This window comes from Staurois parvus, unplaced genomic scaffold, assembly GCF_062004578.1.
Source record: "Staurois parvus isolate SC_StPar_1 unplaced genomic scaffold, SC_StPar_1.0 ptg000564l, whole genome shotgun sequence".
Taxonomy (NCBI): Eukaryota; Metazoa; Chordata; class Amphibia; order Anura; family Ranidae; genus Staurois; species Staurois parvus.
This window is the reverse complement of record NW_028318360.1, coordinates 3,601,639-3,617,951: the sequence shown is the minus strand read 5'-3', so window position 1 is coordinate 3,617,951 and position 16,313 is coordinate 3,601,639. Positions and strand designations below refer to the sequence as shown.

The window sequence follows — 16,313 nt, the reverse complement described above, 5'->3', positions numbered from 1 at the left end:
TTAAGGTAATGATTATTTTTCTCCTTCCTAAGTACAACAGAAAAGTTGTCCAAATATGAATGATTAACCTATTAAACTGGGGATAAAAAAACTAATATGAAAAGTTATTCTAAAAATCTTCATCTACTTGCATATTAAAGCTATACCAGCAAGAATTAGTCTTTATGTAGAAAACTAGGATTTAAATCAAGCCTTACTGACTAGTGATTTAAATCGTGATTTAAATCAGTTTGATTTAAATCAAATCCACCCTGATACCAGCACTACTGTGCTTTGAGGTGCATTGACAAAAATTATGCATATGAGATTTTTGGTCTGTTGCAGTGTGCTGGGCAACTCAAATGTTTAACACTCTGCAGTAGGCAAGGTTGGTGTGAACAAGCCCTGAGGATACAGAATGACATTTTTGCCAAAAGGCTTTAAAAGTAGACCTGCACTCAAAAGTTGCTGTTATAGGAAACATCTAAAAAGTATTCATTGTGCATAAGCAGTACACTGAAAAATCTACCTTATAGCTTGAATTTCTCTGGAAAAACATTGGTGCACTTCCTAGCCTTTAATATGTCTAGGCACTCCAATGCCTACAGCCCCATAGCTGCATATCTAAAGAAAACCCCTGCATCTATCAAACAGGCCTTCTCCACACAAAGACACAGGGATTGGTTTACTAAAACTGGAGAGCGCAAATTCTGGTGCAGCTGTGCATGGTAGCCAATCAGCTTGTTCAGTTAAGCTTTGACAATAAAACGTGGAAGCCGACTGGATTCTATAATGAGCTGCACCAGATTTTGCACTCTCCAGTAGGGCTGCAACAAACAATTATTTTCATAATTGATTGGTTGGCCGATTATTGTTTCATTTAGTCAATTAATCAGCTAAAAACCTGAAAAAAGTTTGATCTATAATTTAGTTGTTATGCAAAGTTTAAAAAGACAATTTATTCTTGAATATCTATATGCAGTGATAGATAGTAAATACACCTCTTCAGTCCCTAACTACATAGCTGGTTATTTATATTAGAGGTAGAACCTGATCTAGACTCAGAGATCAAAATTTTTATGTAAAGAAAAAAAAAAAAAATTAAAATGACCTAAAAACACTGCTTTGCAGATTTTCAGTCAGGACTGTAAAAAATATTATACATGACACTCCCTTGTCATAGGCAGGTAGCTTGATACAAGCTACCTGCACCTTCTGTCACTCATGCTGGCCATACACACATTTTTCTCTCAAAAATTTTAATTTTAAGAACGTTCGTTTGATTTTCCAATTGTTAGTGGGGTCAAATCGGCATTTGTTTTCAACCACAGTGATGGGAAAATTTGAAGGAGCAGAATAGAAAACTTTTCTTGATCTAACAAATTTTTGAACAGTATATGTGGGTTTTCGCTCAGAAATTACATTCATTTTAAAATTGAATGTTAAAAGCAAAGTGCAATTTTCAAACGACATTCGTCCATTCAGCGGAAGTACAAAGAATGTTTGTACGAATATTCTCCAAAAATTGATACTTGTATTGCCAGCAGAACATATTTCATAGCAGCAGCATGCTTTTTTTTAACCACCTGTCAAAACAATCAGCCCTTTATAGTAAAAAAAAAAAGCAGATAATCACTGTTAAAGGGGTTAATTTATACTGTGAAAGTAATAATATAACCTATACCATATATACACACACACAGGTAGGATACACAGGGTATTGTAAAAGGATAAGTTCACATAGGGGAACATGTTACACCCATTTTTAGGTAACATGTTCCCAATTCTAATAAATGTAAAACACTAATTTTCCCAACTATTTATAAGCACACTTCACCTCTACCCTTAAAGGTGTATAAATATAAATACAAATATGCTCAGTGATAATTAATAAAATAACTTTTCTTATTATAATAATCTCAAAAATCCAAAATCTATAATTTTTCAAATTAAAGTCCAATTTCAAATTAAAGTCCAATAAATAAATAAATACGTGTAGTCCAAAAATTGATTCAAATGTAAAAACTCTCCGCTGCTTGCAAAACCTTGATTACCTCAAAAAAAACAAAAAAAATATACATAGTGCATTATCCTTTATAAATAAAAATTTACATATAATATCAATCCAATAATATTCACCCAAGTGAAAACACGTGTATATATCAAACCACATACACATGCGATGTACTGTGCAAAACCATGCATGTGAAACACTCTACTGTGCTAAAAACTCATGACACAGGTGCACACTTCTATCAGGGTAAGGAATGGATACCCTTACCAATATTCAAAGAAATTTATATTTGATCTCAATCCACAGAAAATTGTCTGGTGATATAAATCCTCTTAGAGATGTCCTCAGGGTTTGCTTTGTGTGGATCCTTCCACCCTAGCAACTGAGATATGCTTCCACCATATACGCCAGCCAGATACCCATATACAAGGAACAAATCATAGCGTGATACTGCCACATACTAAGATCAAAAGCTTTTAATTATCCTGCTTACATTAAAAACATCTTTCATCGCACATAGCACATAAAGACCTGTCTGCCATCCGGAATCCAGGAGAGTCCTAACCGCAAATCACAGCCGATATTCTGCCCTCTCCAAGATGGCCGCCACTCTACTTCCGGTATTCTCGTATGCGTCTGACGTCACCTCCCTTTGACGCGTTTCGTCATTGGACGTAATCATAAAGGGTACGTTCGCCAGACTAGGAAGTTCAATTTATACTCCTCCCTCACAAGGTGATGTCACCGCAATCTCCATCTTTAGAAGGGGCGATGCCCTCACCTTCCGGAATTCAATAGCCAAACAGCGTACAGATGACGGAAAGCCATATCTAGTATTCATAGTATCGGCGCCACAATCTCCATCTTTAGGAGGGGCAACGCCCATACTATCCAGTATATCCTTAACCAATACATATCAACTGCACAATTTTATACATCTTTATATATATCAACCCTAAATTACATACTCTATTCATCAATTCTCATTAGGATCAGAATATTAAACCCATCAATTCCTTCATATACAATGTCACAATATACTCAACTAATTATATTTTCCAATATTTCATGATATATCTATATCCTTATTGATCTTAAAATAAATAATAAATAAAATCAAATAAAATCAAATAAACTCAGAAATTAATAACTTAACCCTATTCTTCTCTGAAATCACATATTATATATTATTGGGAATTTATAAATATCTTACCTAATTCTTAAATAGTTTGTATACACATAAAACTCCATCTATAATAAACTTTATGTAATCTGTCCGTGAAAATATATATAATACAGCCGATCACTATACCCAATTATATATATTACCCTATTCTTTAAAAAAATTTTGGTATGGGGGACAATATTATATACAAAAGAAAGGGGTAGCAATGGGCGCAAAGTTTGCGCCCAGTCTTGCAAATATTTTTTTAAGCAAATGGGAGGAGAGAGTTATTTTTAATAAGAAATGGGAAGGATTGATCTTGTGGAAAAGATACATCGACGATATTTTGGTGATTTGGGATGGTTCTAGAGAATCTTTGAAGGCCTTTTTAACAGTTTTAGAAGGAAATGAATACGACTTAGGTTTTACTTTTAATATGGATAATGTTTCAGTGAATTTTTTAGATTTAAACATTTTTATAGAAGATGGTGTTATTTTTACTAAAACATATTTTAAAACAACAGATAGGAATGGATATATACCCACTAATAGCTGTCACCATCCATCCTGGATTAATGGAATCCCCAAAGGACAGTTTCGTAGAATTTTAAGAAACTGTACAAGGTTAAAAGAATATATAGAGCAAACTAAAATTATTAAGGATAGGTTTATTGAAAAGGGGTACGATCCAGAGGTGTTGGAAAAAACTAGATTTGAGGTGAGCAAAAGCTATATAGGGGATAAGAAGATTATAAGGCCGCTATCTAAGAATAATAAAAAAAATCCTGTTAATAAAAATAAAGTGGAATATGCTCTTATTACAGGTTTTAATGGCCAATATAAAGATGTGGAATCCATTTTTTCCAAATATTGGCCCATATTAAGAAGAGATACCAATTTGGGCTCACTAATCCCAAGTAAACCTTCATTTATTTACAGAAAGACGAAAAATTTGAGAGATGTTTTAGTGAAAAATATTATATCCCCTCCCAATAAAAAAGAAAAACATATGTTTGATTTTAAAGGCTTCTACCCCTGTAGAAAATGTAGAATGTGTAAAATAACCAATACTAAAGTAAGAGTCATTACAGACTTTACATCTAATAACACTGGTATGATATTTAAGATTAAGAATTTCATTACTTGCACTACCCCCTACGTCACGTATTTATTGGAATGCCCTTGTAAACTCCAGTATGTAGGCAGGACCTCGAGACCTCTACAAAAAAGATTAAGTGAGCATATCACAAATATAAAAAAAGGGAAGAAAGATCATTGCTTATCGAGGCATTTTAGAGATCACCATGACTGTGATCCTAGTGTCCTCAAATTTTGTGGTATTGACAAGATAGATGCACATTGGAGGGGAGGTGACAAAATTAAGGCCATATCCAAAACGTATTGGATATTCGAATTAAGAACTTTGAAACCGGGAGGCCTTAATGTGGATCTAGATTTGAATTGTTTCATCTCTAATTTTTAAATCTAAATCAATGAGAATAATCGTTATGATTTGTGTGGCTAAGATATGAGTCTTTGTATATTGTGTTTTGGAGTTGATAGGGAATGATAAATAATAATGTAATTGATCTTATGTTTATCTTTAGAAAGAAAATGGAACAAAAAGAATATAAGGAAAAGGTAGTGTTAATATTAAAATGATAAATATTGGAATTCGGACATATAGGATATTGTCTTCCATGAATTAGTCAAAGTATCGAGGATGATATGTCTATTGGGATATCAGATGGCTAATTAGTAATTTTGCCATTTGAGGTCTTATGTGGACATGTCAACATGAATATAATGTCTTATTTTTAGTATATATAGTAATTTATTCAATCCATTTAATATTGCTTATGAAATATAGAATTTTTAATATAATAATTTTTTAAAGAATAGGGTAATATATATAATTGGGTATAGTGATCGGCTGTATTATATATATTTTCACGGACAGATTACATAAAGTTTATTATAGATGGAGTTTTATGTGTATACAAACTATTTAAGAATTAGGTAAGATATTTATAAATTCCCAATAATATATAATATGTGATTTCAGAGAAGAATAGGGTTAAGTTATTAATTTCTGAGTTTATTTGATTTTATTTATTATTTATTTTAAGATCAATAAGGATATAGATATATCATGAAATTTTGGAAATATAATTAATTGAGTATATTGTGACATTGTATATGAAGGAATTGATGGGTTTAATATTCTGATCCTAATGAGAATTGATGAATAGAGTATGTAATTTAGGGTTGATATATATAAAGATGTATAAAATTGTGCAGTTGATATGTATTGGTTAAGGATATACTGGATAGTATGGGCGTTGCCCCTCCTAAAGATGGAGATTGTGGCGCCGATACTATGAATACTAGATATGGCTTTCCGTCATCTGTACGCTGTTTGGCTATTGAATTCCGGAAGGTGAGGGCATCGCCCCTTCTAAAGATGGAGATTGCGGTGACATCACCTTGTGAGGGAGGAGTATAAATTGAACTTCCTAGTCTGGCGAACGTACCCTTTATGATTACGTCCAATGACGAAACGCGTCAAAGGGAGGTGACGTCAGACGCATACGAGAATACCGGAAGTAGAGTGGCGGCCATCTTGGAGAGGGCAGAATAATCGGCTGTGATTTGCGGTTAGGACATCCTGGATTCCGGATGGCAGACAGGTCTTTATGTGCTATGTGCGATGAAAGATGTTTTTAATGTAAGCAGGATAATTAAAAGCTTTTGATCTTAGTATGTGGCAGTATCACGCTATGATTTGTTCCTTGTATATGGGTATCTGGCTGGCGTATATGGTGGAAGCATATCTCAGTTGCTAGGGTGGAAGGATCCACACAAAGCAAACCCTGAGGACATCTCTAAGAGGATTTATATCACCAGACAATTTTCTGTGGATTGAGATCAAATATAAATTTCTTTGAATATTGGTAAGGGTATCCATTCCTTACCCTGATAGAAGTGTGCACCTGTGTCATGAGTTTTTAGCACAGTAGAGTGTTTCACATGCATGGTTTTGCACAGTACATCGCATGTGTATGTGGTTTGATATATACACGTGTTTTCACTTGGGTGAATATTATTGGATTGATTTTATATGTAAATTTTTATTTATAAAGGATAATGCACTATGTATATTTTTTTTGGTTTTTTTGAGGTAATCAAGGTTTTGCAAGCAGCGGAGAGTTTTTACATTTGAATCAATTTTTGGACTACACGTATTTATTTATTTATTGGACTTTAATTTGAAATTGGACTTTAATTTGAAAAATTATAGATTTTGGATTTTTGAGATTATTATAATAAGAAAAGTTCTTTTATTAATTATCACTGAGCATATTTGTATTTATGTTCCCAATTCTGCAACGGTCACCCACTACACCTCCTCCCCCCCCTCCCGTGTTAGCAGTATGGGGAGAAGTTCCCCATACTAGTTGTCGGATTAAAAAACAGTACAGCTGTGAGGGAGAGTTCTATGAATTAATGAACTACAAGTCTCGAGTGGCTGTTGGCTTGTAGTACTCCATGAACTACCATGGCACTGTGGAGCACCGTTGTTTCTTTTTTTGGGCAAAAAGAGAACTTATCCTTTAACTGGGAGTCAGATATGAAGATATATTTTTGCATGGATATAATCATTTTAAATATACAAGTGAAACTCAAAAAATTAGAATATCATGTAAAAGTTAATTTATTTCAGTAATGCAACTTAAAAGGTGAAACTAATAAATGAAGTGTGGAAGAAAAAGGTGCACAAGCAGCAGGGATGACCGCAGCCTGGAGAGCATTGTCAGGAAAAGGCCATTCAAAAGTGTTGGGGACTTTCACAAGGAGTGGACTGAGGATGGAGTCAGTGCATCAAGAGCCACCACAGACGGATCCTGGACATGGGCTTCAAATGTCGTATTCCTCTTGTCAAGCCGCTCCTGAACAACAAACAACATCAGAAGCGTCTTACCTGGGCTAAAGAAAAACAGACCTGGTCTATTGCTCAGTGGTCCAAAGTCCTCTTTTCTGATGAGAGCAACTTTTGCATCTCATTTGGAAACCAAGGACCCAGAGTATGGAGGAAGAATGGAGAGGCCCAAGGACCCCGAGTATGGAGGAAGAATGGAGAGGCCAAAGGACCCCAAGTATGGAGGAAGAATGGAGAGGCACACACTGCAAGATGCTTGAAGTCCAGTGTGAAGTTTCCTGAGTCTGTGTTGATTTGGGGAGCCATGTCATCTGCTGGTGTTGGTCCACTGTGCTTCATTAAGTTCAGGGTCAACGCAGCCGTCTACCAGGAGATTTTGGAGCACTTCTTACTTCCTTCCGCAGACGAGCTTTATGGGGATGCTGACTTCATTTTCCAGCAGGACTTGGCACCTGCCCACACTGCCAAAAGCACCAAAACCTGGTTCAATGACCATGGGATTATTGTGCTTGATTGGCCAGCAAACTCGCCTGACCTGAACCCCATAGAGAATCTATGGGGCATTGCCAAGAGAAAGATGAGAGACATGAGACCAAACAATGCAGAAGAGCTGAAGGCCGCTATTGAAGCATCCTGGTCTTCCATAACACCTCTGCAGTGCCACAGGCTGATAGCTTTCATGCCACGCCCTATTGAGGCAGTAATTGCTGCAAAAGGGGCCCAAACCAAGTACTGAGTACATATGCATGCTTATACTTTTCAGAGGTCTGATATTGTTCTATGTACAATCCTTGTTTTATTGATTGCATGTAATATTCTAATTTTCTGAGATTGTGGATTTGGGGTTTTCATGAGCTGTAAGCCATAATCATCACAATTATGACAAATCACGGCTTGAACTATCTTGCTTTGCATGTAATGAGTATCTCATATATTAGTTTCACCTTTTATGTTGCATTACTGAAATAAATGAACTTTTGCACGATATTCTAATTTTTCGAGTTTCACCTGTAATGCTCAATACTGGTAGGTAAACTTTTACTTTATATGTAATTGTAATGCCTTGGTATTACCTCCAGTTTATCAGCCTCCATCCTCTCGGGGTTCAGATTCTGTTCTTCGCTGCACAGAGCCCTTAAAATGATTGTAAACCTTAATTTAATTTTTTTTTTTTTTTAACTACAAAACTTATCTGCTCTGTGTAATGATTTTGCACAGAGCAGCCCTGACTAACTTCTGGGGGATGTACCGAGTTGTATGTGTGGTACACTGTGTATATTGACATGCATGGACAGTGTACTGAACTGTATGTGTGCGGCAGTGTGTATACTGACCTGTATGGACGGTGTACTGAACTGTATGTGTGCTGCACTGTATTTTCTGATACGTAAAAAAATAATGCATTCTAATATGCATGCCAACTAATCGGCTGACCACCTAATCGATTATGAAAATAGTTGACAACTATTTTCATAATCGAATATGTAGATTGTTTCAGCCCTACTCTCCAGCTTTAGTAAATCAACCCCACAGTGTTGAACAAGGCATGGCAAGTCAAGTCACAAATGGGCAAAAGATCAGCTGCAGGGAGACCACAGGCAACACTGGTAACAAGTCATTTCCCCTCTGCCATCCTTTTTTGGCACAACTTCCAGAAATTAGTTGCTCTTTCAAGTAATCTTTTCCTAGAACAAATATGCAAGCTGGCAATTGTGAGATCAGTCTGAAACTATTAGCTGTTATCCTAAATCTCTTTTTGTACTTCGAGTCATCAACATGTAGGAAGTGTGCAGAAAATGAAAGCCAGAGTAGTTAGAAGTTCTATTTCGGTACAGGCCCTGGTGTAATGCCAGAAAGTACAATGACATCCCCCATGTCTTTCTCAGAAAAGGTTTCCATTAAAGTAAACTTGTTGTGAAGGAAAAAGTTCTGTTCCCTCTGTCTCCAAGATTTTCTAAGTCATTGCCCCAGAACAAAAATGCAGATCAGGAAAGTCAGAAGTCCTTATGCCATTAGATCAAGGTCAGTACTAAAAAAAAAAAAAAATCTGGTCAGCATGATATCCAGGCAACTAGCTTTTTAGGTGGAGGGGTTCAGCAATGGTGGCCTCCATGCTCTTCCTATGACCGTTTACCAATGAAGATGTGGTGCCTGATGGTAAATCTGGCCCAGCTGCCAGCTCACTACATAACCATGAAGGCTACCTCGCTAACTGACTTGTGTGGCAGAGGACCAAGGTATCATGCACTCATTGCCCAAGTGGAAATTCCAGAAGAAAAATAACAAACTGATTCTTCACTCTAATGCAGACTCGCTCAATATTCAGTGGGGAAAATGCCCCTTACATTAGTGGCTAGTAAAAACAATGTCCCCCTTACAATGGTGGTCAGAATGTCACCATTACAGACAGCCAAAAAGATCATTGGGACTATGCAACTAGCTCTGCCAAATGGTGCTGATCCCAGAACTATACAGGCATCAAATGGGAGGTCTGCCTGCCCCAGGAACGCCTAGAAAACTCTGGAGAAAACTTTGGGTTCCACTGAATCCTGGATGAGAAAGGCTGCTGTAATGAAAGCTGCAATGGTTTTAAGTTACAGGCACTGTCCAGGCTTTCTTCCAAAAGAAGGCACAGTATTCTCAGACACTATGGCAGAGTGGAATAATAGATCAAGAATGTCCTGAATGCAGACAAAAAGGCATAACTGAAAGTTGCATGGAAATCTATGGAGAGGCATACTTTCACCACTTTATTGAGACACTCATCGGCCACCATCCTCACGTCAGACTCCGAATCATCACTGCACAACAGGAAGAGCTCCATGGCGATACCCAGCAACTTCTGGAACTCGGGAGAATTCCTGCAAAAAACAGAATGGAAGTAATCAGTGATAGCGTTGCATAAGGGGAGAAGGACAAACCATCAGCGATACAGACAGTAAACCCTTATTTCCTTCTATCTTCCTACAGCACATACTGTATAGTACATGCTTCTCAGTTCTTTTGAATATTTGCGCAGAGAAGATGTAAGACTTTAAATACAACTTATTATGGGAAGGAATACCTAAATATGTGACAGAATAAAAAGGAACTCTACACCAAAGTCATTAAATGGGAATTTTTAAGAAAGCTGTAAGTTCCCTGTTTATTCTTCATATAGTAGAAAGTAAAGTCCTCAACTTTCGCAGCCTGTAATGATGAACAAGGTTGAGAGAATAAAGCCATAGTCCAATAGCAAGACTCCAGTCTGTAGATTTTCTTACACAATTAATTGCACAGCAGTTTATCACTGCAATACTTGCCTTCAATTCAGTGATATCCCCTGTAGAAAGTTGGCTCAGTGCTCTTCCAATCTGATTGACAATAAGCATCAATTAACACTTTTCCTGAGAGCCCAGGCTATCATAGTGCCCCCCCCCCCCGGGGGTGAATCATCATGTTAGCCAGGGATCACAGTAGAATAGAGCAGAGTTGACATGGTGTCACACCCTGCAGTGTTGAAGGCCACTAACCACTGCTACAGGAAGAAGGGGAAGACCCTGAGATGACAGGTGACCAGACAGGTAGAGGAATTGGCAGGGGGTGAAGGGGTAGGTGGAATAGTAGAGATGTGCTTTAAAGTAAAAGAGCACCTCGGTGAAGTACTTTCATGTTTATTTGTGATCATCCTAAGCCAGCCAGATGACTTGCGCACGTGTCCCATCCATTCTGCATAGCATTATTATTATTACTACGAGTTTATATAGCGCCAAAGGGTTTGCTCAGCGCTGTACAATAGGGGGGACAATACATGGCACAGTACAACAACAACAAACAACGTACGAGGGGTAAGAGGGCCGTACTCTTACGAGCTTACAATCTAGGAGGGAGGGGGTAAAGGTACGGTAGGAAGTGGCTGAGGGGGATGAAGTGGTGGGAGGAATGAGGGAGGATGGCCGTTAGGTGAGGGTGGGGTAGGCTTCCCTGAAGAGATGGGTTTTGAGGGAGCGCCTGAATGTGAATATGGAAGACACTATTATTATTATACAGGATATATATAGCGCCAACAGTTTGCTCAGCTCTTTACAATATAAATAAGACAATACAGCAACAATACAGTTCAATACAAGAGGGTTAGAAGGGCCCTGCTCCTTGGAGCTTACAATCTAAGAGGGAGGAGCTAGTGGTCCAAAAAGTAATTACTGTGGGGGATGAACTGATAGGAGAAATAGAAGATTTCGTTATTTGCTGAAGGCAGGATAGGCTTCCCTGAAGAGAGAGGTTTTCAGAGATTGCCTAAAAATGGGCAGAGTAGGCGATAGTCGGATAGATTGGGGTAGAGAGTTCCAGAGGATGGGGGAGGCCTTGGAGAAATCCTGGAGACCAGCATGGGAGGAGGAGACAAGGGAGCTAGAGAGCAGGAGGTTCTGGGAGGAGTGGAGAGGACGGTTTGGGTGATATTTGGAGACAAGATTGGTGATGTAATTTGGGGCAGAGTTATAAATGGCTTTATATGTTATTCTTAATGTTTTGATTTTTATTCGTTGGGCAATGGGAAGCCAATGGAGAGATTGGCAGAGAGGGATGGCCGATATGGAATAGTTAGTAAGGTGGATGAGTCTGGCAGCAGCATTCATGATAGACTGAAGAAGGGATAGCCTGCGATTAGGTAGGCCAATGAGGAGGGAGTTACAATAGTCAAGACGAGAGATAACAAGGGAGTGAATAAGTTGCTTAGTGGTTTCCGAGGTTAGGAACGGGCGTATCTTGGAGATGTTGCGGAGGTGAAGTCTACAAGATTGGACAGTGATTGGATTTGGGGCTGAAAGGACAGATGGGAGTCTAGGATTACACCTAGTACCCTGGCATGAGGGGAGGAACTGCTGATTGTATTACTGATCTTGATGGAGAAGTCAGGGGAGGGGGCACGGGCTGGGGGGAATAGTATGAGCTCTGTTTTAGAAAGATTGAGTTTGAGGAAGTGGAGTGATATCCATGCCGATATGTCACTTAGTAAGTTAGTAATGCAAGAGGAGACTGAAGGGGTGAGGTGAGGGGTAGAAAGATAGATTTGTGTGTCATCAGCATAGAGATGGTACTTAAAGCCATGGGAGTTTATCAAGTGACCAAGGGAGGAGGTGTAGATGGAGAAGAGAAGGGGTCCAAGGACAGAACCTTGAGGGACCCCTACAGAAAGAGGGAGTGAAGAGGAGGAGGCAGTTATATAGAGCAACACTGAAGGAGGGGATGGTCAACAGTATCAAAAGCCACAGAAAGGTCAAGCAGTGAGAGTATGGAGTAGTGGCCATTGGTTTTAGCAGTTAGTAAATCATTAGTGAGTTTTAGTAGGCATCTTGGGGAATCCCGTTTTTTGCTAATTCAGGTTCTCATTGACTGCATGAAAAAATAAAGTTATATTTCTGATCATGTGCATTACTTGCAGTTATCAGGCTCTTTCTCAAGTGTGGGTGGAGTAACAAGTTCCTCAGGATGTCAGGGCCACTCTTTATCCACTAGATACATTTTACTTGGAGATTGGAAAACATTCTTGCAAGTGAGTCCCAATCTTTCACTCTTCCGTGTAAAAATAGTGAAGGACCAGAAGAACCACATCATCACTGGAGAACTATCACAGCGGTCCCCGAAATAGGAAATGTTGTGTAGAGGATAAGCAGATATCTCCTGCCCATCAGTCTTGGAGTTGTACACTTTATGACCAAACATTTGTGGAAACCTCTTGTCACACCTGAGGTTGCTTGACATCCCAAACAAAATTATAAACATTAATACGTATTTGAACTCCCCTGCCCCCTTTTCTTTAGGCATAAATAAACCTCACCATTCTGGGAAGGATTCCCCATGATGTGTGGGAATTTGTGTTGGTTAAGCCAAAACAGCATTTGTGTTGTCATGTTTGAATGGATGACCTGGCTGGTAATTGGAGTTTCAATTCATCCCAAAGTGCCCAATTTTTCAAAAAATCTTTAAAATGCAGTAGTATTAAAATTATCCTTCATTGGAAACACTAGAGCTTAGTTTCTGGGTGTCCACATAAGAATTTGGTCAGAAAATATGGAGGGGTGTTACAAAATTTTGGACATCTAGTTGTAGTTATTATGATCTAGTGTGCAAACACGTTTGGACATATACAGTGGGTAAAATAATTATTTGATCCCTGCAGATTTTGTAAGTTTGCCCACTTACAAAGAAATGAAGGGCCATAGGTATATTTTAAATGATAGAGACAGAATATCAACCAAAGATCTAGAAAAACACAAGATACAAATGTTATAAATGGAGTTGCAGTTCAGTGAGTAAAATAAGTATTTGATTCCCAAGCAAAAAACTTGACTTCATATTTTGTGGAGAAACCCTTGTTGGCAAACACAGAGGTAAGACGTTTCCTATAGTTGGCTAACAGGTTCGCACACATCTCAGGAGGGAATTTGGTCCACTCTTCTTTACACATGTTCTCTAAATCCTTAAAGTTTCTTGGCTGTTGCTTGACAACTCAAAGTTTTAGCTCCCTCCATACATTTTCTATAGGATTAAGGTCTGGAGACTGGCTAGGCCACTCGATGACCTTAAAATAGTTGTAAAGGCTCAAGGTTTTTTACCTTCACGCATTCTACGCATGAAGGTAAAAAACCTTCTGTGCGTAGCAGTGCCCCCAGTCCACTCAATACTTACCTGAGCCTCATCGCGATCCAACGATGTGAACGACAGCCTCAGCTGTCCCTGGTCTCTGCCTCCTCATTGGCTGAGACAGTAAGCGGGAGCACTTGGTTTCCACTGCTGTCAATCACAGCCAGTCAGCCAACGAGGGGGGGCGGGGGGCGGCAAGCCACGGATCCGTATGTGAATGGACACACGGTGTAGAGGGTGCCCCCATAGCAAGCTGCTTGCTGTGGGGGCACCCAACAGGAGGGAGGGGCCAGTAGAGCCTGCGAGGGACCCGAGAAGAGCAGGATCCAGATTTATTGTTATTTTGAAAAAAAAATTAACCTTTAGAAATCGCTTTAAAGGATAGGTTCACCTTTGGGAACATGTTACATGTTCCACCCGATTTTAGTGTGAGCCATGTAACATGTTCCCATAGCTGCACCCGCGACTGCTGCCGCCCTCCCTCTGACAGACAGTACAGGGAGAAATCTCCTCATACTATCTGTCAAATTTGAAAATAGCGTGGTCGTGCGGGGCTTCGCCCATTTTCTACCTACAAAAAAATGTGCGTTTATAATTTTTGTCTAAAAGGTGAACTTATCCTTTAATGTACTTCTTCTTGAGCCTTTGTTGCCTTCGTGGTATGTTTTGGGTCATTGTCATGCTGGAAGACGCTTCCAGGACCCATCTTCAGTGTTCTGACTGAGGGAAGAAGGTTCTCATTCAAGATATTACAATACATGACCCAGTCCATTGGCCCCTCAATGCAGCAAAAACCAGCATGTACCTTTAGCAGAGAAACAGCCCCAAAGGATATAATTTCCACCTCATTGCTTGACTGTAGGGATGGTGTACTTAGGGACATAGTTAGCAATTTTCTTCCTCCAAACATGGCTGAGTTAATGCCAAAGAGCTCAATTTTGGTCTCACTTGACCACAGCACTTTCTCCCAATCCTTCTCTAAATCATTTAGATGTTCCCTGTCAGATGGGCCTGTGCATGTGCCTTCTTGAGGAGGGGGACCTTGCGGGAGCTGCTGAATTCAATTCATGGTGGCGTATTGTGTTACCAATGCTTTGTTTGGTGACTGTGGTCCCAACTGCCTTGAGATCATTCACAAGCTCCTCTCTTGTGCAGTCCTGGGCAGATCCCTCACTTTTCTCATGATCATCCTTACCCCATGAGGCAAAATCTTGCATGGAGCTCCAGATGGAGGGCGATTGATGGTTTTGTATTTCTTCCATTTGCAATTAATCGCTGCAACAGTTGTCTCCTTCTCACCAAGCTTCTTGCTGATGGTCTTGTAGCCCATTCCAGCCTTGTGCAGGTCTACAATCTTGTCCCTGAAGTCCTTAGACAGCTTTTTGGTCATTTGCTCATGATGGTGAGGTCTGAATGGAAGAAAGATTCTGTGCACAGGTGTCTTTTATGCACATACCGAGCTGTCGTTAGGAGCACCTTCCTAAACTGACAGGACTAATCTGTGTACCACATAAGCAAATAGCCAGCCTGAGGAAGCCAGAATTATTGTAGGTTGGTAAGGGATTAAATACTTATTTTACTCATTGTACTGCAACTCAGTTTATAACATTTGAATCATGCGTTTTTTCTGGATATTTGGTTGATATTCTGTCTCTATCATTTAAAATACACCTATGATAAAAAATTAAAGACCCTTCATTTCTTTGCAAGTGGTCAAACTTATGAAATCTGCAAGGGATCAAATAATCATTTTTCTCACTGTAGTGGTTGAGTTACTAAAACTGAAGAGTGCAACATCCGATGCAGCTCTGCATAGAAAACAATCAGTTTCCAGGTTTTATTGTTATTATGGTAACCAGTCAGATTCTAACTTCAGCTTATTCAATTAACCTTTGACAATATAAAACCTGGAAGCCAATTGGTTTCTATGCAAAGCTGCACCATACTTTGCATTCTCCAATTTAAGCAAATCAACCCCAAAGTTGGAGACTTCACAGGCAGCAGCCATACACCTTGGGGCCAACTACAAAAATCCTTCGACACTTCTTAAAAAGAGGAAAAAAAAAAAACAAGGCTATTGCTGACAAAAGGCATGAGTGGCTATAGCATAGGGCAGCATCAGTAACTGCTACTTTTGAACATTTTATGCATGAGAGCAGCCTAAAAATGTTACCCAACGGCAGTGTGTCCTTAAGGGCGATGGACCATATGATACAGATAGGTCAAACACTTTTGCAAAAAAAAAAAAAAAAGTATTAATTTCACACAGGCATGGTATATGGCCTACAAAACTAATTTAGTAGAATCTGTGTCTAAAGGAAAATCAACTTCTGTCAGAACTGTTAAATTATTAATATATTGGCTGAGTCACTTCTACTCTAATCTTTTGACATTTCTTGGAAGATTTTCTATAATTTTATCCCCTTAAAACTGACTGGGAACTTGAAGAGAACATATTAGGATGGGAATGACTTGTATAGTTAATTTAATCCAGTGCATCTTTCTCTCCCTATGTCACACTAAGATGCTCATGAAAAAATATTAGAAAAGTTGAAGACCGGTAAGCAATCTGCTCAGCAGAAATGAAATAC

General features: G+C 38.9%; 1 protein-coding gene across 1 annotated transcript in view; it reads right to left on the bottom strand.

The window, feature by feature from the left end:
• The window catches only part of HTT (huntingtin), a 268,580-nt gene that overhangs the window by 212,020 nt on the left and 40,247 nt on the right, over window positions 1-16,313 (bottom strand). Inside the window, exon 3 of the mRNA XM_089691557.1 lies at window positions 9,839-9,959. Within this exon, the coding sequence (XP_089547683.1) occupies window positions 9,839-9,959 (121 nt within the window). The remainder of the gene's footprint in view (window positions 1-9,838; window positions 9,960-16,313) is intronic.